General features: G+C 33.5%; 3 protein-coding genes across 3 annotated transcripts; all 3 read right to left on the bottom strand.

Annotated features, from left to right (window-relative positions):
* Positions 1-4,411: 4,411 nt before the first annotated feature.
* Positions 4,412-5,911, bottom strand: LOC132759956 (uncharacterized). Its single transcript, XM_060751835.1, has one exon. The coding sequence runs from the start codon at positions 5,909-5,911 to the stop codon at positions 4,412-4,414; it is 1,500 nt and encodes a 499-aa protein (XP_060607818.1).
* Positions 5,912-12,022: 6,111 nt separating this feature from the next.
* On the bottom strand, positions 12,023-13,705 carry LOC132759945 (uncharacterized). The gene has a single exon (XM_060751823.1). The coding sequence runs from the start codon at positions 13,703-13,705 to the stop codon at positions 12,023-12,025; it is 1,683 nt and encodes a 560-aa protein (XP_060607806.1).
* A 3,769-nt stretch (positions 13,706-17,474) lies between these two features.
* LOC132759968 (tubulin alpha chain-like) lies at positions 17,475-22,305 on the bottom strand. The gene is made up of 4 exons (XM_060751843.1): positions 22,141-22,305; positions 19,816-20,038; positions 18,219-19,212; positions 17,475-17,812 (listed from the first exon to the last, which is right to left on the bottom strand). Exons 1-4 carry the CDS (start codon positions 22,141-22,143, stop codon positions 17,680-17,682), a joined length of 1,353 nt encoding a protein of 450 aa, XP_060607826.1. The 5' UTR covers positions 22,144-22,305; the 3' UTR covers positions 17,475-17,679.
* Positions 22,306-23,815: the final 1,510 nt, after the last annotated feature.

Below are 23,815 nucleotides of genomic sequence, written 5' to 3'. Positions count from 1 at the left end.
ATTGTTTATGGTGGCTGATTTGTGCCATTCGTGTTTTCGCCCCGCGACCCTGCCAAGCGCAAAGTCGAGAATTAACATGTTAACATGGCGGGGGCGCGTAGCGAAAATACGCTAATTAGCGAGGGCGCGGGTGAAGTTAAATAAATAAAACTTCGTCCCACAGGGGCGCGGAGCGAGATTTCAGAATTAAAACGGCGGGGTCGCGGAATAAAACACGCTTATAAGCGGGGGTTCGGGGCGAAGTCTAAAGGCCAATTATGTCTTGTAAACCTTTTTTTCATTTCTCAGAAGCTTTTTAATTTCAGTGTACATTTATAGTGTCCAAAAAAATACTCATTGGCCAATTACCAGAACCATCTTTTTCATCTGTTGTTTTTTGGAACATAAGTACATTTATAGTGAATTAGTATTTTGTATGGAAGTCAAAATACTGTTGTTTACATTTTGCTTCTTTTGAGAATAATTATTTCACATCTACTGCTACTTTCTTCAGGTAACAAGCATAGATCTAACATTCTCTAAAAGCATTATTTAAACATTGCCTTTTCTGAAGAAGTAAAAAATTATTTGTTTCTGGGGCATAATGTGCCTTTAATAAATAAAACTTCGCCGCGCGGCCCCGCTAATTAGCGTGTTTTCTTCCCGCGACCCCGCCAAGCGAAAAGTCGATTATTTACAAGTTAAAATGGCTGGGGCGCGGAGCGACATTTAAGAAATTAAACGGCGGGGTCATCGGAGGAAAATATGCTAATTAGCGGGGACGCGGGGCGAAGTTTAATAAATCAAACTTCGCGCGTCCCAGCTAATTAGCGTGTTTTCCTCCCGCAACCCCGCCAAGCGAAATGTCGAAAATTAACAAGTTAAAATGGCGGGGGCACGAAGCAAAAACACGCTTATAAGCGGGGTCATTAATAAGCGTGTTTTCGCTCCGCACCTCTGCCATTTTATCTCTTAAATCTCGTCCCGCGCCCCCGCGGGGCGAAGTTTTATGTATTAAACTTCACCTCGCGCCCTCGCTATTTATTTCGCTTTTTAGCGTGTTTTCGTCCCGCGGCCCCGCCGATTTAACTTGTTAATTCTCGACTTTTCGATTTGCGGGGTCGCGGGGCGAAAACACGAATGGCACAAATCAGCCACCATAATTGTTCCTTAACCTTGATAATGTATATCATGTATAATGATAATGTTAGATAAATAGCTAATAACACCTAGCTAATGTTACTTGCATTTGTTAAGTAAAAGTGTTTTTACATTGTAATTAACAGTCAAACAGAGCCAAACCACGTGCCAAACAATAATAGAATAAAGAAAATTCAAAGGATAAGATCTCCGGATAATTCACTTACAGATGCTCTAAATGAAACAATTGTCTCATGTATACATAAATATATACAAAAAACAAAAAAGATTTGATATACATGTAAAATAATATCCGTTTTATAAAAAAAAGCTCCTCTCAACTTCATAGGAGTAAAGTGACTTTCTTTCTCTCTCCTGTTCCCTATATCCCTTCTTCTTTGACCTTTTTTGTTCTTCTTCTTTGATTTATAATCATAAAAAAATTCAAACATACTAGTTAAGTAGATCACACTCTAAACTAAGCAATGCATCCCTTTAAAAATGAATTCTTACTCGTGCTTTAACCTTAAATCAAAAAGTAATGAATCTTGTATTAAGTTCACGAATACTTAATATTATTTAGATAGTATGTTTACGTAGTTTACGTAAGAAAGCAAGCACAATTCGATATGATATGTAAAGTTTAGTTTATATATTTAATATTTTGTAACCATTTATATAAAATTTGTTAAATGCTGATTACGGAGAGAGTTTCAAAAAACAAGCTTCCTACTTAATCTGTAAGTTTTATTTTATGTACCGCATTATGTAAATGTAAAGATTATAAATAAATATTGTTTAAACTAAGATTTTTAAGAAGAAAAAAGACAAAAGAAATATCTCAAATCTAGAATTCACACGGCAAGTGCAATGTAAGGTTTCAAAATAAATATTTCATGATTTATGTTTATTCTCAAAATTTAAGATGATTCTATATTTGAAATATGACACTTAATTTTATGATGTAATTTTAAAGAACATGAATAAACAATTGTGAGATATGTGCTTATAAAATTTTATCGAAATCTTTATTATTCTTTTAAGATTGATCCTATGACTTTGTTTGATGTATTATACACTACATCAGTCAAAATGTGTTGAATTACATTTGCAGTTTTAAAGTTATAATCTCATAAGCGTAATATATTTAAATTGAAGCTCCATACAGTAATCTAACTGGGTCTTTCAATTGACCCTACCTATACATCTTTTGTTGTTGTTGCTGTTTTTTCTTTCTTTTTTTTTTCTTTCTATTTTAAAACCTTTGAAAACTGATATATTCCATTTTCATCAAAATATGATCATTTTGAACGGTTCGTTTCATTTAAGTTAAACGTCTGAAACTCAAGTTCACAAGCATAACGAGCCACTCTGATCATGGAAAGTAACCGTTGCTGGGACTTTGCCGATTAACTACAAACTTTTCGTGGCAGTTACTTTCCCTGATCAGTAAAGTTAACTTGATGAACAAAACGCTGGGTTACGAACGCACAGCCGAAATTTATGAGAGGTTGAAATATACAACGGCTGGTTATAATATGCATTCTAAGAGGGGTAGATGGATGTTTCGTGTTTAAATATTAATAACAGTAGCAGACATTCAATTTATACTAGCAGGCGACTCCCTGGGATAGCGAAAAAAACATAAGCATTCATTATTCTGCATCCAATGTTATATTATAGTTCACTACATAAGAAAAATATAGCAGTCCATTATTAAAGTTATTGTCGATGAATTGGCAAAATGTTATTTTCTCCGGTTCCACTTTAAAAAACGCATTAATGTTCATCACGTACAATTCTGAAAGGAATATAGATATATCACTTTTTCATGTGTATGACTATATTTTGCAATATCATTTGGATCTGTTACCAATTTTCAAATTTGGCCTGCTTATAGTTGATTTTTTAATAGGGGTGAATTTCTCACGCGTGGATGGGTCATTTAATGACGGGAAGGTGTCAATTTTCAAAATTAGAGAAAATCCGTTGAAAAAAAAAATATAGGGTAAAAGTACGAGTACATGTCAAGCGTCTGCAGTTTACTAGGATAAATATACTTTTGTAATACATCATTTATATCTTGCTCGCTCATATGGTCTCTTTCTGGTAGCGAGGGTTAACAACTCCAAACACACACACGCGCGTTTATATTTGTAATTTATAATTTATCACGTTTCACAAAGTGAGAAACTTACGTGATATTTCGGGTAGAGTCTTCTTTAATTAAACAAAACAAAAATCATATTTTTTGTTGTTTTTATTTAGATATAATACAACGAATACAAATGTAAATGTTTTAACTTTTTATCAAAATCAAAGCAAGAAATAAGATAATGTTGGTAAGATACTCTAATTAAGATACAACAAAATTCTTCCCTATTGTAACAAAGAATTCGGAAATTGCGTTAATAATAATTTGTTTATTTTTGAAAGCACTTTGTAAAATGAAAAACGAAATTGTTATTTTTAAATCTTTATACTAAAAATATTTTCATTGTATGAAATTAAAGTTAAAACATGCAAGTAAATAATCATTTTGGATTAAATAACACTGTAGCTTTCCACTAGAAATAATTGTGTCTGTTTTTAATGTCTATTTGTTAAACTCAGGATAACCTGTGCATAATTTATATATTGATTGTGGTATTCCACTCAGAAAGTAACATTAAATTATAAAATGGGACATTGTGTTCAGATTTACTAACTCTGAATCATAAAATAATACAGTCACTAGCAGATTTCCATTGAAGGCATGCAATTTTCAAAGAACCAGACCACATTTTAACATAAGACTAAATACTGAACATAATTGTGTCGCATAATTAATGTATTTTTCTCTCTATAACGTAATGATTATGGTACATCTGTTTACAAATTATATCCAGTGAAAAAACGTGCAGTATATTTAACACATAAACATAATTTATAACATTGAATTAATGCTGAACATAATTGTGTCACATTTATCGTCTATAATGTGGAGAGATATATTTTTACAAAGTATATGAAGTAAGAATTTTCCAGTTTTTTTACAACACAATTTATAACATTGAATTAATGCTATTAGTGTTGTTTACAAAACATTTATCTGTGTGACTACTCTTATTAATCCTATTCTCCCTTTTCGGAAAGTGTATATATTATCTCAATAAAGATAAACTGAAGATATTATGAAGGTACTTTGACAATGTTAGCTTTATCTCACGTTGGCACGGACACTTGTCAAACACACACACAATATTCACACCAATGAATAAACAGAATGATTTTCTGACAGAACCCTTAAATTTTACTTTAAGTCAAATATTTTAATGAAATTGCAGTCCAAAGAAGTCGGTAATTCACTGATGAACATTTTATTTTGCTCTTCGGAAATGTTGATATAAAGTGGTCTCAATACATGCTGTGCATTGAAAGGCAGAATCTCTCTCGTATCAGGTACAATTACTCCGAGCGAATCGCTTTTGAATGGATAACAAACAACAGCACATCCACAGTTTGTAACTGTTAAGCCTGCTGGTTTATCATTTTTCTCTGTTTTATTTTGAGATATCAGTTCTCCCTGGACTGTAAATTTATACACGGCACGGTTATCTTTGTCAGACACGAACATATATTCATTATCTGTACTCAGATGTTCAATTCTTGGATATTTCAATATGCTTGTATCTCTAACCTCATGAAGGATATGACCTTCCATATCCAATACCTGAACAGCGAGAGGATTAATAAAGGATACTGCCAATACACCATTGCGATGATCTATTCCAGCACAACCTTTCCTGACACCCAGGCAGTGACTTTCAGTCAAACCACTTTGCATATTCACAAACAAGATTTTGCCTTTATTTGGTAAACATGTTGCAGCAGATGATGAACTCATTTTGGTTATGTCTGCGGGAAAATCTGACAATTTTAATGTTGAGGTAACTTTACCATCTCTGTAATTTAGAATTTTTAATGATTTGTTATTGGTGTCTGATAAAAGAATGTCAGCTTCTGATACAATTGTGATTCCTGAAATATAACAATTTTCTTCGTTTTCTGCCTGGCAATTTACTTTGTTAACAAAGTGTGCCTTCATGTCATTTATACATTTCTTGCATTGCCCTGAAAATGTTTTTACTTGTGTTGCAAGATTGCCAATGGGTGTGTTATATTTCTTCAAATTATAAAAATCTTCAGTTACTTTAAAATTGAAAGTGTTTATCTGACTCTTAGCTGAAATGGTTTCATTTATTTGTTGACATTTTTCATATTTTCTCTGTATACTCTTAGATGTCACAAACAAATTGTTGACCTTGTCTTTGCACTGATCCAATTTTCTTTGAAATTCGTTCATTTCATTACATAATGCCTCGCACTGATCTTGAAGCTTTTTCTGTGACGATACATTTCTATCATTTATTTCGTCAACTTTTTGTAAAAGGTCTGCTTCCATTTTGTCTAGATAATCATCCATTTCTTTACGAAATAGCCTTATTTCTTTGACGACCTCGGTCTTTATTTTATCTGCTGCTTTTAAACTGCATTTTATTTCTTCTTTACATGAAGCGAGGTTTGTCCTGAGGTTATCAATCCTATGTTTAATTAAAACGAGGTCCACACTGTTGCCATAGTTACTAGATACATCTGAAACGAGCTGAACCTTGCAAGAGGTATGTTGAAGTACCATACAATCTCCACAACCAACGCTGCCGTGCTCTTGACAATAAAACTTTACTATTTCGTTTTTATGAACATCACAGAGTTCAGTGCATGGGTCGCTTTGTGTCTGATATGTTGGCATTTCATCTTTGGATTTGATTACGTGATGTTTGGTAGTTGCCAACTTCCGGTGTGCCTTAATGCATGATGAACATATAAACTCGATAACCCTCTGCTTGTGCAGTATCACCGTCACGCTGGCACGGCTGGCATAATCTAACAGAAGATTCCTTACGTCCAGAAACTTCCATTTTAAATTTAATCAACGAAATGTCCAATGTTTTTTCTTTAAACACATATTATGGTGAAATCCCAAATAAGACACAGTTCTGGTTATTATATGCTATATTACATGTAATTCTTTTTTAATTTAATAGTGTCTATTGTGCATAAAAATAAAACACTAGTTATTTAATTCGTGTCTGAACATGAAAAACTGCCAAATTGACATAAAATAAATCCCAATATAACGTTTTGCAATGTTACAATATCGTAAATGCTTCCTATTGAATAAACGAATTAAAATCCTTTAACATGACGAATATTGTCTAACATTTTGAAAGCCATTAGGAAATATTTTCCGAAAATATCACCAAGGAAGTTAAATTTAATTAGGCTATTAGATAATATACAAAGGGGAATCTAAGTGTGTTAACGTATATGTTAAAGCATGTATTGATTAAACTTCAATAAAATGTTCATGTATAAAAATAGCATACTGTTTTGCATAGCGTATATTTTATAAATCTTTACAGATATACAAGAGCTTTTGAAACATCTAAATAAGTGTCATATTAACTTTCAAAGGTATAAGACCTGTTTTTTTAATGTGGAGCTTGTATTCAAAGGAGAATTTATTATTTAAGAAAGAGTAATGTCTGCAATCGGGGGACGCCCGTCATACCGGGTATTTCGAAAATCAATTTTGTTATAACTTAACTTAAGTTTTTACTGTCTCGGCAGCAACTATATTTTGATAAATTAAATATAAAGACTTTTCTTGAAGGATACAAAGCCATGTTGGGTTGTCAATTATCATTAGATGTTTTTTTTATTTCTTGAACCCCATATAGTATCTAGATATTATTGTAATTTATTCATTCATAAAGCTATAGCATTTAAATTTTCCATTGCTTGTTAGGTTGAGATATTTGTCTATTTTTTTTTAACTCTTTCTACATCTTCCTAAGCTTTTTAAGTGTATGACTTTTTACCATATATTTATACATCACAACAGCAGGTGTCAAGGACTGTGTGGCAGTCGTAAAAAATTGTCCCGTACTTCATTACAGTACAGTAAATTTGATAGGGAGTATTCGTTTTATTCATCGTTTGTATTTTTTATTTATTGTACTGGGACTTGTGCTTGGGCTGAATGAAATAGATTTAGCTCATTTGCAAGGCACAGAAATTGTCTTAGGAGTTAATTTATTGTAGTATGAAATGATAGTGAATAAAAGATTAATGCTATAAACAGTATATAGAAGCTTTTACATTATTCTTGCTTATATCGTCAAAAAAGTCCAAATCGTCCTACAAAACTTACTCTGTTGATTGTTTAACAGTTATTCATACTTCCAAGCTTGTAATCTCATTATAATTGCATTTAAGACCCCATTAGCTTTGCAAAAATGTATTTATATCATATTTTTCATTTTGAATAATATAACTGAAAATGTTTGTTTGCTTTGTGCTGGTTTTTTCATGGAACAGTCACATTAGAAATAATAAGAAATTAAATGTAGCAAATGGTCGGCGTGTTGAAAAAAAACGATTGTACACGTTATGAATATATTTACACGAGCAGCAGATAGTATCTTAGAAACTTTACTTAAAGTTGCGTGCACAACACTTTAGACCTATTATGTCCTCTGTTTATATTATTGAACATGGAATATTGAAAAAAAGTATCTAATCTCTTACCCTCGGTGCGTGCTCATCGCGAAGACGCGAAGAAGGCTCAGTATAAGACCACGGCAAAAAATTTGCAGCTTGGCGAGTAAACTTCCTAGTACTTCGGTACACATCGTCCTCGTCTTCGACTGAAGATCAGCTGCCGATGTCCTGACAAAATCCAAGGAGAGTGGCCATACAAAGTAGGCAAGTGCGACAAGGAAAGTGAGCTAGGGTAAGTGAGACCTTTGCACAAAGAGTGACGGGTTGAAAGGCAGGCCCTTCGATGGCATTACAGCCCTTTTCAGGGCTACAACTTTTTCATATTGTCTCAAGTTACTGTAAATTTAGGTTTTAATTGTCCGCTTTAAAAAACCTACTGTGGACTCAAAATTATTACTCTGTGAAATTGTATCGATGTAAATCATCACCAATTCGTGATTCAAAAATAATCCTTTAAGGGCATAGCAGATGACATGTCCGGGGTCCGTGCTCGACAGCAAAATCTGCTTTTGTGCTGCTTAACGGGGGATGGACCTTTACATACATACATACATGCACGCACGCACGCACGCACGCAAACATACATACATACATACATACATACATACATACATACGACACTTCATCCAAATGTTTCATTTCCTTTTTATACAGTCAACGTACTATAGAATGTTGTATTATACATATAGGTATCATACTTTGGTATAGAATTCATCCAAGCATTTACATAAATGCATGATTAACATATACTGTCGGTTTTATTTGCTATATCTGGCTGACAAATAACGTAACTTGTCTGGAAGTATGTGATTTTGCTTTCTATCTCTAGTCACTTTATAGTTATAGTATTTGAATATGTAACGAATGAATTAATGTTACTGTATTGTTCATGTTTAGATATCTCAACACAAATAAGAAAGTATCCCCCTTTTGACTGCTGGTGACAAATAAATACATTGTATATCCATGCAAACAGTGCAGACCAAAGTCCGTGCGGTTTTATTATGGTCTGCACTGTTCGCTATTCAGCCAGTATATACCTATCATTAGATGATCCTTGTATCCTTGAAACATGATGAATAGTTATACAAAGATTGAAGGACAAGCAAATCCATTTACGATATTTGACATGGTAAAGGTTAAATTATATGTTATCACAATTTGCTTATAACAGACACATAGTTTCATTTAAAATAAAAAAGGATGCGTATATGTACTTAAGCATTCTGTTAAGAATTTAAAAAACAATTATATAAAAAACACGAAGAGCGGAAAAATAACGGGTGAATTACAATTGTTACAGCCTTGTTTTTATTGAGCCTGGTCATAGAATGTACTGGAAAGTGCCAGCTATCGTCCACGTCCTCTAGTACCGACTTTATCCTTGGAACGAATTAGCAATAATGTAATTCGTTTTTGAAGTTGAACAGAACAAACTTAGGCCACTAAAAAGACTATTACTAATGGGAAAAGTTCAATCATAAATCACTGTAATTTGATTATCATCCGATATCATCAAAAAGCTGTTAAAATAAGTATGATAAGATATTAGTAAAAATATTTTGTGAGATAATAGGTTGGTCATTGGACTTTGATACTATCATTATTTATCAATTTTACATTACATTAAACTGTAAATAACACAAACTTTTACTTTCCAAATGTTTTGAAGTACTTAATGAAAATATTATAAATTCACTTATTTTCATGCCGTTACCTACAAATATATAAACTGTTATTTTTTATTAAACAATCAGACTTGCACTATGACTACAAAGTAAGCTTTTCAAATATGCTTTGCTAATTTACATAACTCTAAAACGCAGTCAAGATAATTTATTAATCTTATAAAGATATCTCCTACGTCTATGCATTAATATATTTTAATAAATTTATTTTGTGTGGGATGTTACGTCCCACCAAAACTGTAAATGTGATTTGAAGACTTCCCAGCTTAACTTGATGGAATCAAGCAGAACTCAGGTACCCCTTTATTAGTTCAGGCACGAGCGGCTACCTTAATAGAACCACTGAAGTTCGGAAAGCAAGCTGGATGCCTCTTAATCTATTTAAATCCATAGTGTCTACTTAGCCTGATATTATTAAAAGCATAATATAGACCTATGAATAAGTCGAGACAATTCCCTTGATCTGTTTGTCAAAAAAAAGCTTCCACAAATTTCTTTGAAAGTTAATCGTATGTTTCCATCAATGTTTAATTATCACACTTCCCAAAACAATCACACAGATCTAAAGTTATCGCTGATTGAGCTTTTGTGTATTGTGATTTGGTACACCTTGCGCGTTGCGTTGTCGATAGCGACAAAACAACCTGTATCATTATCGCCATTTCGTCTTGTCGCCAGCGAAACGCGCCGAACGGAGCGTTGTCGCACTGTCGTCTTTTCATCTTGTCGCTAGTAAAGCACGCCAAACGGCGTGTTGTCGTGCGGTGCATTGTCGCGATGTCGTCCTGTCGCTTGACTTATACATATATATATATATATGTGCAAATAGCCAATCCTTCGATTTGAGCCGAGCGACAATGTGACATCGCAACAACACGCCGCACGACAAAGCGCCGTTTGGCGTGCATCGCTAGCGACGGGACGACTAGACGAAAGTCCGACAACTCGTCGTTTTGTGCTGCCGCTAACGACAACATGACGCACAAAAGTGTTCCAAATTAGCCACCATATTTGTGCGATTTACACGTCACTGGATTTACGCGCGATTTGCAAATCATTGGATGTAACGTTTTACTCAAGCTTCAAACAAATCTTCTCACAATCAAACAATTTAAAGAGTTGAGATTGAAAATGAAGTTTGACCTCAAGTGTAACTCATGACAACATTTTCTCAGTCAGTTCAATAATCATCAAAACAATTTTTAACGATGCATGAAATATGGTGATACTTTAACAGATAAGCGATATTGACAGAGATAACTGACATGGTTTCGCCATACCGTCTGCACATGTAAATATCGTATACATTTTACGTAAGTTGAATAACTCTCAATATACAAGTATTTGAAATGGTTCTGAAGAAACAAATTGAATTATCATATACATGAACATACAAACGTTCTTACAAGACGTCCTATTCTATAATTATTTACGATCGTTATCTTTTAACCACACAATTTATTTTGTAATTATCGTATATTTTGTATCAGTATAACCCATGTCGATGAATACTGTAGATTAAACCTCATAATGCCACAAAAATACTCACTAAACAATAACCACATATTATTTTCCTTACATCAAAATTACTGACCGAATGAATATTGCATTTCGACACTGGGATTTGTCAGTGAAATTAAATATAACAAAAATAATCTCATACTGTCGCATAATTATTGGAAATTTTTATATCATGTTTTCTATGTCGTGAAGAAATTTAGATCAAGCGTTTTATTGCATACCATTTCCAATACTTGTATGTTTAGCGGCATTTATATTTTATCCCGTGACATACGGATCGACACAAAGTGCAAAACAGGGTATTTCAGGTACGGTCTTCTTAATCAAACGAAAGAAACATCATATCTTTGTTTTATTTATTCCTATACAATATAATGAACACAAATGAAAACTTTTAACTTGTTATAAAAATCAAAGCAAGAAATAAAATAAGAATAATGGTGGTAACATACTCAAATTAAAAAACAACATAATTCTTCAATGTTACAAAGAATTCGAAAATAAACGCTAATAATAATTTGTTTATTTTGAAAGCTCGGCTTTGTAAACTATAAAATAAAAGATGAAATTGTAATAATCAAATATGTGTTAAAAATATCTTCATGATATATTAAATTGCAAATATCAAACATGCAAGTAAAAAACCTTGTAAAATAAATCACATAAAATTAAACAAAAGGATTCCCACTTACGACATGCAATTTTCCAAGAATCAGAAAATATTTGTAAATACGGAACATAATTGTGTCGCACTATTGTTGTCTTTATTTCTCTGTAACGTAATGATTCTGATACAACTGTTTGCAAATTATATTCAGTAAAAAAAATTGCAGTATATTTCAATATAATTTATAACGTTAAATTAACGGTATTATTGCTTTTACGAAACATTTATCTTTGTGACAATTCTTATTAATCTTTTTCGTAGAGTGTATTTAGTGCCTCAATAAAGATAAACATGAAGATTGTATGAAAGATAAATTTACACTGTTAACTTTATCTCACGTTGGCACAGACAATAATCAAATTCACGAACAACAGTCATACAATTGAATACGCAGGTTAATTTCCTGACACAACCCTAAATGTTACTTTAGTTCAAATATCTTAATGAAATTGCCGTCCATGGAGTTCCGTAATTCACGAATGAACATTTTATTTTGATCTTCAGAAATGTAGATATTAATTGGCTTCAATACATGCTGCAAATGGAAAGGCAGAATTTCTTCGCTACCAGGTACACTTACGCCGATCGAATCGCTTTTCATTTGATAACAAACAACAGCACATCCACAGTTTGTTACTGTTAAGCCTAATGGTTTATCATTATTCTCGGTTTTATTTTGAGATATTAGTTTTCCCTGGAGTGTAAATTTATACACGGCACCGCCCTCCGTGTCAGACACGAACATATATTCATTGTCTGTACTCAGATTTACATATCTTGGATATTTTATCATGCTTGTATCTCTAACCTCATGGAGGATATGACCTTCCATGTCCAACACCTGAACAGCGGGAGGTTTAGTAAAGGCCACTGCCAATATACCATTGCGATGATCTATTCCAGCACATCTTTTCCTGACATCCAGACTGTGACTTTCAGTCAAACCGTTATGCGTATTCACAAAAACGATTTTGCCTTTATTTAGTAAACATGTTGCAGCAGATGATGAACTGATAGTGGTTATGTCAAATGGAAAATCTGACAATTTCAATGCTGAGGTAACTTTATTATCTCTGTAATTTAAAACTTTTAACGATTTGTTGGTGGCGTCTGCTAACAGAATTTCAGAATCAGATAATATCACAAATCCTGTAATAGAACAATTTCTTTCATTTTCTGCCTGGCAATTTACTTTATTAACAAAATGTGCCTTCATGTCATTAATACATTTCTTGCATTGCCCTGAAAATGTTTTTACGTGTGTTACAAGACTGCCAAGGGGTGTGTTATTTTTCTTCATGGTGTCAAAATCTTCAGATAATTTAAAATTTAAAGTGTTTATCTGACTCTTGGTTGAAATGGTTTCATTTATTTTTTGACATTTTTCCAATTTTCCCTGTACACGTTTAGATGTCACAAACAAATTGTTGACCTTGTCTTTGCACTGATCCAATTTTCTTTGAAATTCTTTCATTTCATCAGATAATGCCTCGCACTGATCTTGAAGCTTTTTCTGTGATGATACATCTCTATCATTCATTTCGTCAACTTTTTGTAAAAGGTCTGCTTCCATTTTGTCTAGATAATCATCCATTTCTTTACGAAATAGCTTAATTTCTTTGACGACCTCGGTCTTTATTTCATCCGCTGCTTTCAAACTGCATTTTATTTCTTCTTTACATGAAGCAAGGTTTTTCCTGAGGTTATCAATTCTATGTTTAATTAAAACGAGGTCGACACTGTTGTCATAGTTACTAGATACATCTGAAACGAGCTGAACCTTGCAAGAGGTATGTTGAAGTACCATACAATCTCCACAACCAACGCTGTCGTGCTCTTGACAATAAAACTTTACTATTTCGTTTACATGAACATCACAGAGTTCAGTGCACGGGTCGCTTTGTGTCTGATATGTCGGCATTTCATCTTTGGATTTGATCACGTGATTTGTAGTAACAGCCAACTTCCGGTGTGCCTTGATACATGATGAACATATAAACTCGTTACAATTCTCACAATAGCCGTCTGCTTGTGCAGTATCACCGTCACGCTGACATGGCTGGCATGATATAGCAGACGTTTCCTTACGTCCCGAGACTTCCATTTCAAAGTGAAAAGACCTACTTGGAAACGAAATGTCCGATCTTTTGACTACACATACACGTATTTACACAGATAAAAATTATTAACACATCAATACGGTATGTAAAATTGCACCAATTTCTGATTATTCTATTTTTATCATTATAATTATATCACATGTATTTCTGCAATAACATTAAAGTGTGACCGTGTCTATCGCGTACACAAAAAAACGTCGTGTCTCGACATATGCATCTGTCATATTGACATTCAATAAGTACACATAAAGTCAATCAAACACCAACAACAACAACTTCCTTTCATAAGATATGAATGAACTCAATAAAGGGCGTCGCCCTTCGGTGCGGAGGCCAACAAGTTTGGTCTTGTAACAATGCCGTAAATGCTTTCATTTAAACTTAGCTTTATTTAATCCGTCTATATGATATTTTATGGTTTCACAGCTTAAACCCAAAGTTTCAACCACTTAAACTTTTAAATCATTAAGTTAACATTTTTCCGAAAATAAGATAAAGGAAGTAAAATTGAACTGGGTTATTATTTGGTACGCAAGGAAAGGGAGATCAATCCAAAATGCTTTAAAACTACCCCAAATATTGCCAATGTTTGCAAAGAAAGATAATTATAGTAACATAATTATATTGATATATTGGTACAGACTTCAATAGAATATGAATACATAAAAATATCATTATGTTCTCCATATTTTTACATTTTTTAAATGCGGTATATGAAACATTACACCGTTATTTAAAAGCAGTACTGTGTATCTAGTGTGGAATATATCAATCTGCACCCGCGGAATGTTCATTTTAATATTGTCTATTACGAAAATCCAACTTCAAATATTTTTTGATAAAACATATTAATGTGCTTTGATGACTTTCTTAAAACGTTTAAATCGGTTGTCATTTTTCATAAGAATATTTTTTCATATCTTGATAGGTACTGTATAAAAAATAAAAATAAAAGAAATATGTCAGTTTCCAATAAAGCAGATTAATTCTAAATGTCCTATAATAGCAATTAAATATGTTGATTCACAGAAATTTTTATTTCGTTTTCTTATAAAAGTTTTGTTTGTAACACAAGATAGACATATCTCTTTAATTATGTTTCCAGGCAAGTCCAAAGCACACACTTTATGAAAGCAACATAGTTGAGAAGCTGATAAATATTTTAACTCTATACAGTCATAGCTTCACTCACTTTATTTAAAAATGTTGCAATGATTTATTCATTCAAAACGCACGAGCGTTTAAAAATTTCGTTCCTTTCAAGTTTAAGATATTCCCCCGTCTATTTTCTAATGCTTTCTCAGATGTTTTTTATGAAATATGTGAGATTTTAGTTTGAGGATGTCATGTTCCTCAGCTGTTTTTAGTTTCGAATTAGTTGTCATATGCAAACATTTAACTATCTGGTTGTTTGGTTATAAGTATTACCACATTATCCCAAGTATGTGGAGGGGGTTATAAGATTATTCAGCGTTAGTATTTGTAACGTATTGTGCATGTATACAATGCACTTGTAACAACATAAGGCTCAAAATAGATAAAAGATATAACTAAATTTTAAGAGGCATGGGAAATGTTTCAACATCTTGAATCTTAAACATTTATGTACACATGTTTTCGTTGAAGAGAAAATATAACCCTCGTTACCGCCATTAGGCGGGCACCTTCGAGACGGAGACGGATATTCCGGTATGTAACGTGACAAATGACAAGTTATTTTTCTTGAGTAGCAAGCGTCTAGACGGACAAACGTAACTTACACGGTCTTATAATACAGTATACTCCAGTTATACGTAATACTCATCATTGTTACACGACCCGCAGTTTTTTTCTTTTGATCATAGAAGGACCGAAAGTTTTTGTAAATATGCAATAAAATCACTGTTTTGACGATCTATTTTAAAACAAGTGACTTAACCATTAAACCGAAATAAGTACGGAAACAAATCAGGCACAATTACGAGGTTTATTCAAAAAGTTTTGTTACCAATGGTCTTCCGTAGCGAAATCGACGGTTTTGCTTCAATAAACATATACATTAATGTACATAAATATTCACACTATATAAGCACGAAAAACACGTGCAAATCGATGCAATAATGACAAAATTATTCAGTTTTGAAGTAGTGTCACTAGTATACACTGGCCATATTTTGGAAATAACAATGAAACGACATTACAAAGTTGAAGTACGCACTTATATTAAAAGTCGCACTGCTTTGCATGTATCTCCAAAAGACATTTATAATGAGCTGAATGGTATTTATGGACATTCGTGGTATCATTTATGACAGTTTGTAGATGGGCGAAAAAATTTAAAGGTGGCCTTTCTGTGATTAAAGATGGTCATCGAAGGTGACGTCCGAAGTCGTCAGTGACTGATAAACATGTGGCTGCTGTGAAAGCATTGGTGGAAGAATATGGCCGTTATACAGTAAAAGATATGGCTAATAGCGTTGGCATTTCAGAAGGAAGTGTTCATGAAATTCTGTTAAAAAAACTTGGACTGAAAAAGGTTTGTGCACGTTGGGTGCCCTATTTACTGACCAATGACCAGAAAAAAATGAGAGTCATGTGTTCAAAAAAACTCCTTAAAGAGTTCAAAACATTTGACAGCAGGACTATTTCTAATATGTTAACTGGAGATGAGACTTGGGTCTACATGTTTGAGCCACAAAGGAGGGGTGATAATAAACAATGGAGAGGACAAAATCAAAAACGTCCAGTAGTGGCTAAACGGCAGAAAAACTCAAAGAAAGTTCTGTACACCATTTTTTTCAATCATCTTGGTCCAGTTATTCAGATACCATCACAATCTGTAAAAACAATCACTGGAACATATTATAAGAACGTTGTGCTAAAAAGGATAAAAAAGTTTTATAAAAAAAAACGTTCAAGTACTGGATTAAGGGGAGTAAATTTACTACATGATAATGCCCCCGCGCATAAAAGCAGGGGGGTTGTTAACTTTCTCGCTGAAGAAAAGGTAAATGTGTTAAGCCACCCCCCTTATTCGCCGGATTTAAGTCCATGTGACTTTTTTATATTTCCCCGGCTAAAAAAGATGGTGTCTGGACGTCGGTATACCACCAGAAGCGGACTTGGAAGTGCTGTATATCAGTGTTTGAGACTGATACCAAGGGCAGACTACTCTGATGCATTTAGACAGTGGAAATTTCGATTACAAAAGTGTATTTCTGTAGGTGGTGAATATTTTGAAGGGATGAAATAAACCATTTTCGTATATATTTTCTTTATATTGTTTTTAATACCCGATAACAGAACTTTTTGAAGAACCCTCGTATTAAACTCGATATCATTAGAATCGATTGGATGCGCAATTCCTCACACAGTGATTTTATATAGCTATAAAATCACTGTTGCGAAAACATTATTTCTTAAGCCGTAAGTTCATGAAAAGCAAAAAATGTGCGTATTACTATATATTTTAAAGAATAAGGTTAGACTTAAATACCGTAACCGTTCTGTGTATTCATACTATTGTGTCCGAAGACTTACGGAAAGGGCCGAAAAGTTGCGATTGACACAAAATCTGACATGTAAAGATTTATGGTGGTTGATTTACACCGTGTCGTATTTTCGCTTCTTCGCCTAAAAATGCGAAAACACGAAGGGACGACAAAATTGTGTTTTCGCTTTATTTGGAGGCAAAGAAGCGAAAACACGACATGAAGGTCAATTATGCCGAGGGAAAGTGATAACTGTTATACATTATGCAACGAAACTTATTACTTCTGAAAGGACAATAATTTATCAAAAGTATATATATATCTATGAAAGTATACAATGACAATTTTAATATTGACTAAAAAAATAGTAATAACCAAAACGTAAGATGTATTTTTATCGTCCAAATATATACGAGTATTCCGCTATTAATTAATTAAAATGTCAGGATCACCACCGTCAGCTTAAAAATATGTGTTAATTCTTCCGATTAGTACTCTTCATTTTCATCCTCTGCTTCGTAAGTGGAATCGATACCAACTTCTTCGTAATCTTTTTCGAGGACAGCGAGGTCTTCCCTCGCCTCGGCGAATTCACCCTCCTCCATCCCTTCGCCTACATACCTAGAAAATGAATGTGGAAATGCAATAACTATGGTTACAGAAGTAGCATTGTACAAATGTCCGTATAGTTCATGCATATAGGTAGTTTTTACATGCAAATTTCTTTGATTTTAATAATGTTGTTTGCATAGAGTACATAAAACAAAGAATTGTGCGTATGTTTACAAATTTTAAAATTAAGATAAAAGCTTGAAATTAAAAATAGTAAAAAACAACGTCATCGTGTTCATGTTTCACTTCTTGACTATGAAAATGCTTCCAAAATTACTTCCGTCGCGATTAAAGAAAGTCAAGATTATACGCAAACAGTGTCACACTTCCGAGGGAGGACCAAGTATGTTTAAATTTAACATTAAATAAAAAGAATTATCTCTAATTGCTGATGTTGAATACACTAATCTCTTACCAGTGGACGAACGCTCTCTTGGCGTACATAAGGTCGAACTTGTGGTCCAGTCTAGACCAAGCTTCGGCTATGGCAGTTGTATTACTCAACATGCAGACAGCTCTTGGTACTTTGGCAAGGTCTCCACCGGGAACCACAGTAGGTGGCTGGTAGTTAATGCCTATTTTAAAACCAGTCGGACACCAGTCAACAAACTGGATACTTCTCTTCGTCTTTATTGCGGCGATTGCGGCGTTGACATCTTTAGGAACCACGTCACCTCTGTACAGCATACAACACGCCATGTACTTTCCTAGCCGAGGATCACATTTCACCATTTGGTTTGCTGGTTCGAAACATTCGTTAGCAATCTGGGAAACTGAAAGCTGTTCATTATAAGCCTTCTCAGCTGATATGATCGGGGAGTATGTCGTCAACAGGAAATGGATTCTTGGAAAAGGAACCAAGTTCGTCTGTAACTCTGTTAAATCAAGGTTTAGAGCTCCATCAAATCTTAGCGAGGCAGTGATTGAACTTACAATCTGACCAATCAATCGGTTCAGATTTAAATACGAGGGGCGCTCCACGTCAAGTCTCTTATTGCAGATGTCAAAGGTCGCCTCATTATCTACCATGAACGCGCAGTCTGTGTGTTCTAAAGTTGTATGGGTGGTGAGGACGGCATTATAGGGCTCCACGACAGCTGTTGCCACCTTTGGAGCCGGATACACGGCAAACTCTAGCTTACATTTCTTCCCGTAGTCCACGCTAAGTCTTTCCAAAAGCAAAGATGTAAATCCAGACCCTGTGCCTCCGCCGAAGCTGTGGAACACAAGGAATCCTTGCAGACCCGTGCATTGATCGGTCATCTTACGAAGTCGGTCAAGGACTTCGTCGATAAGCTCCTTACCTACGGTAAAATGACCTCTAGCGTAGTTGTTAGCAGCGTCTTCTTTTCCGGTTATAAGTTGCTCCGGATGATATAGCTGCCTATATTTACCAACACGGACCTCGTCTGCAGAATAAAATCATCTCTTTTAAAAGTTAACATACATTGATTGTTGAACATATACTAAAACTATATTTGCAAAATGATAATTGTAATAATAATTGATTCTAAAAAAGTCTTTTTAGTTTGTTCTCCCTATCAAAAGGTTGGTTGAAGGCTACTTATGTGTGCCAAAAGTCTTGTAGAAATAAATTCCTTGTTTGAAAAATAAACTTGGAAAAATAGAACATTAATTCATTCATAAAAAATATGTAAATTTGTTGTAATTTTTTAGGTCCAATATCAATTATTATTACATGTACAAAAAATTAGTACACATTATGAAGAAATGATTTGATTCGTAGCGAAGCAAAGGGAGACAACTGTGTAGGAGTTTGATGTTTAGTTAATGAAACAGATTCAAGTGTTTTTTTTATAAAGTATATGTACTCATAGAAAAGTATTTATCATTGGTTTCGTTATTCCCTTTTTTCGTTCTGAAACAAAACATAATGTCGGCTAAACTTGTTACTTTTTGACCAGTGGCAAACATTGCTACATGTAATTTCCTGATATACATTGAGATTTGCGGACCAATTGAGAGATTTATACGCAGAAAGAGATATTTACCAACGACAGTAGGCTCGAGGTCAACAAAAAGTGACCTCGGCACGTGTTTCCCTGAACCAGTCTCGCTAAAGAAAGTGTTGAACGAGTCGTCTCCACTACCTACAGTCGTATCACTGGGCATGCGCCCATCGGGCTGGATCCCGTGTTCCAAACAGTATAACTCCCAACATGCATTGCCCATCTGGACCCCGGCTTGGCCGACATGTATGCTGATTACTTCGCGCTGTACATAATAATTAAAAAAAGTTTTTTTTAATATAAATTCAAAACTCAAGATTATTCCAGTGACTGAATTTCAATTATTGGTCAACATTACAAGTCTAACGTCTTAAGGCAACCCTTATATATGTTGTGTTATTATTCAAATATAGTATGTTGAAATTTGGTGATTCATAAAATTGTTCGCAATTATTTGTTAATAAGTTGTTTTTTAGAAAAAGAAATGACTTTTCCATGCAAGTTTATAAGTAAGTAAGAGATTCATTGCTGCCACGAATACCAATCAAAGGTGATAGGAAATGACTATTAAACTCTATATCATGAAGAAATATCATCATAACATTGTCAAAAGTAGTATCCCATTGTAACTATATCAATAATGAAGTAACAAAATTACTTAAACAAAAACAAAACGTGTTGTGAACATCCAAATTATGTTATTTGCATATTTTATTTTAGTTGATGTGGGAGGGGTTAGGGGAGGGGGTAAGAGGGAGTCTCCGGAGGGATTCTGGACACCTTCAACCTATATTTTGCACTGTTATCTGCCTAATGCATATCTCGTACAATGTAATACAATTAGTACATGTAATGACATAATCTAGTGTCATATGAGTTAAAGCATATAAATACTAGTACATGGTATCAGTATCCTGCTTTATGCTTGTTATCAGCATTGATAAATTTTGGACATTGTTCCTTACCCATGATAATATATATCATGAATAATGATAATGTCAGCTAAATAGATAATAACATCTAGGTCAATGACTTAAGGATCAAAAATGTTTATATACTACTGTCTGAATGCATATTTAAATTGGCTGAAATAAATGAATGAATGAATGAATGAATGAATGAATGAATGAATGATCCAATAAAGGAAATAACGAACGAATAAATCAATGAACCAATCTATAAACAAATTAATCAATTAGAATCCTTTGATATTTTTCTAATTAGTAAATATATTCATTGTAATTGTTTTGATTTGACTTTTTATTCAGGAAAGGCGGTAAGGTGGTCATTTTTTACGAATCAAGGTGGTCAATTTCTACGAACAATGGATAAATAAACAATAAAATTTAAACAACGCTCAGACTGATTTTATTTTTTAAATATATTTTTCTTACAATTGAATATTTTTATAGATAGATTTCATTATCAGACGTGTCAGAGGTATGTCACTTTTTTATAGAGGAATGTGCAGTTGCCCTGTAACGAGTACATCTAAGTCAATTCTTTAACTCCAAAATATTTTTGTCCTGGCTTCTAGAGGGGAAACACTGCGTATATCTCAATCTTGGTACAATATTTTTAGAGTACATATACATTGTAATAATAATAATGCAACTGAAAACTCCACTCCACCCACATCAAAATGCCTACATAGAAACAAAACTTATCTACAAAATAAGGAAAATAACTTGAGTTGACAAATTCACGACCTCCTTAATGGCCTAATGAACTACACACTGTATACTATACATGTAGGTAAGGATAGCCTAAAGAAGAAATTTTAATTGAAAATGAAACAAACGTCACGTTCAGCAATTACACATTCGCCATATCTTAACTCTCCGTACTAGTTTTATGATTTAAAAAACAAGGACCAGCTATTAGAAGCGGAGGTGTTAAGTGTTAGACGCCAGGCCAGACTGAATGCCCGTGCCTGTACCTCTGGGTAGACTCTTAACTGTTGTTAGCTCAAGATTCTCTTATTTTATTACTAAAATCCCTTAAACTCCAAATTCACAGAAATGCAATTCCATTGCCCGCAATTAGCAGGTTACGCAAGCAAAATAATGAAATTTAATCTTTCCTAAGGCCTTAACTATATTTTACCATTGAGTTTTAAAATGAATATAAGCAGAAGTTACTACATAAGTTACTGTCACAATTTGTGTACATAAATAATGCAAGTCGGCACAGGGATCGGTGCAAAATGGAATAAAGTTATATTTAGTTAAAAATTAATGATCTTCAATATACGAAACTTCAAAATCTTTGATTTTTAGAGATTGATGGAAATTGCAGTTATTTTTAAAACTAAAAAGAACATACGACTTATTATCATCAATATGATTGTTGAACATACTAACTTACCATTGTTTTTTGTCTGTTGACCGTGGAACTGCTGGAAGATTATCTTTATAATTAAACTCCTAATTCACTTCGCCTCACTTTGACTTAATGAGCGTCCGTGAGAGATGATCTTTGATGTGAAAAACGCCTCCTAAATATACCTGCATATATATGTTATCTATGATATGTATATGAGGCCACTATGAATCACATAACGTGGTCATATCTATACATACAACTATGACACATATAAATATGTATATAGCCAGATTTATTTAACATGGTTTATCATAATTTTGATATTACAGTCAAACCTTTGAAAATAGGCCATTGAAAAGAGAGAAAGAACATGGCCTTTAAAGACAAGCGGTCTTTATTTGGAGGTAATATAATCTTATTAGTTAATGAACATTTTTTTTAAAGAGTGGTCTTTATTCACAAGGTGGTCTGTATTCTGAGATGATCTTTAAGACAGGTTTGACAGTAGTTCTTCGATTAATTTCTTACGAAGAATGACCTGGTACCGAAAAATATATGACGAGGTTGATAGCTCTAGCACCTATATTTCATAAATTATCTCCCCTTTCAAATTAGAAAAATTGCTATCATATTGTTCATTTCCTTATTTAATCTTTTTTGTTACTATAGATAGGAAAAGAACTTTCCTGGCTTAAATACGATGTTCTTATCATCGCTGACATCTTAAATGACGGGCAGTTAACTTTCAGCTACAATCATTTCAAAATTATCTCCCCTTTGAACTACTGACGCTTGTCCTAAAATTGTTCGAATTTTTACCGTGTTGTCTCATTACTTCAAACGCTAAATACACGTAGAACTTTACTCTTCCTCATATTTGACATGGTTCATTAATCACGAACCTATTTCAAGAATTACCCCCCTTTAAATTAAAAAAAAATTATGTGTAAATTTGATATTATTCAAACATTGTCTTTCTTTATATAAATGTAGTTGTTCTTTATCAAGAGACTTATTATAACAGACTATGTTCATAGCTCGATCTAGTGCCTATACTTTAAGAACTCACTACATGTTTACTTAAAATTATGTAAGGGATATCTTTTTTTCCTTTGCAGCAGAGACATTCCGTATTGATATTTTATGTTACATTTTCATTTATATGTATGCTATATTTGATAATGACTTTGAGAATTTGAGTTTTACTTGAAATTGATGATAAGATAAAGTTAATTTCTTTGCTTTCTTCTTTCTGTACTATCAAGTATTATAGGGTTATTATACATTGTAAAGAATGAGTACACAGCTGTTAACCTATATTGGACGAGGTGCTAGCCAAACCTGATACATGTTTAGCGACAATGTACAAGTCCAAAGAGATCAGTATTGATCTCAACCATGTGTAATGACCTTTTTACTTCAAACCACAGAACTTTGTTAATTCAATAATAATAATAATTTGATACGGATTTTGGACTCTCAAAAGTGAAAACGAGGCTAGATGACGAGGCTGAATTTTTGGACTCTGCATGGAGATGAAAACGAGGCAGTATGGGATGTGATATAGATTTGATATTGACTTTTTGACTCTGGAAGTGAAAACGATACTAAATTGATAAGATTGGACCCAATTGATTTTTTTTACAACATCAAGCAGTGCAAATGATCTTGATTATGAGGACTCGTTCAATTAGCAGAACACAGTAAGAGTTTAGGG

Source organism: Ruditapes philippinarum, unplaced genomic scaffold, assembly GCF_026571515.1.
Source record: "Ruditapes philippinarum isolate M1 unplaced genomic scaffold, ASM2657151v2 ctg6240_1_1_1_1, whole genome shotgun sequence".
Classification (NCBI taxonomy): Eukaryota; Metazoa; Mollusca; class Bivalvia; order Venerida; family Veneridae; genus Ruditapes; species Ruditapes philippinarum.
This window is presented reverse-complemented; position numbering and strand designations above follow the sequence as displayed.

Bases quoted from the DNA above. Each gene is read 5' to 3' on its own strand.
- LOC132759945 (XM_060751823.1), bottom strand. From the start codon at position 13,705: ATGGAAGTCTCGGGACGTAAGGAAACGTCTGCTATATCATGCCAGCCA.
- LOC132759956 (XM_060751835.1), bottom strand. From the start codon at position 5,911: ATGCCAACATATCAGACACAAAGCGACCCATGCACTGAACTCTGTGAT.
- LOC132759968 (XM_060751843.1), bottom strand. The intron at 19,213-19,815 runs GTAAATATCTCT...TTTATTCTGCAG, and splicing joins CCTCGAGCCTACTGTCGTTG to ACGAGGTCCGTGTTGGTAAA. The intron at 17,813-18,218 runs GTAAGAGATTAG...TTCATTTTCTAG, and splicing joins AAGAGAGCGTTCGTCCACTG to GTATGTAGGCGAAGGGATGG.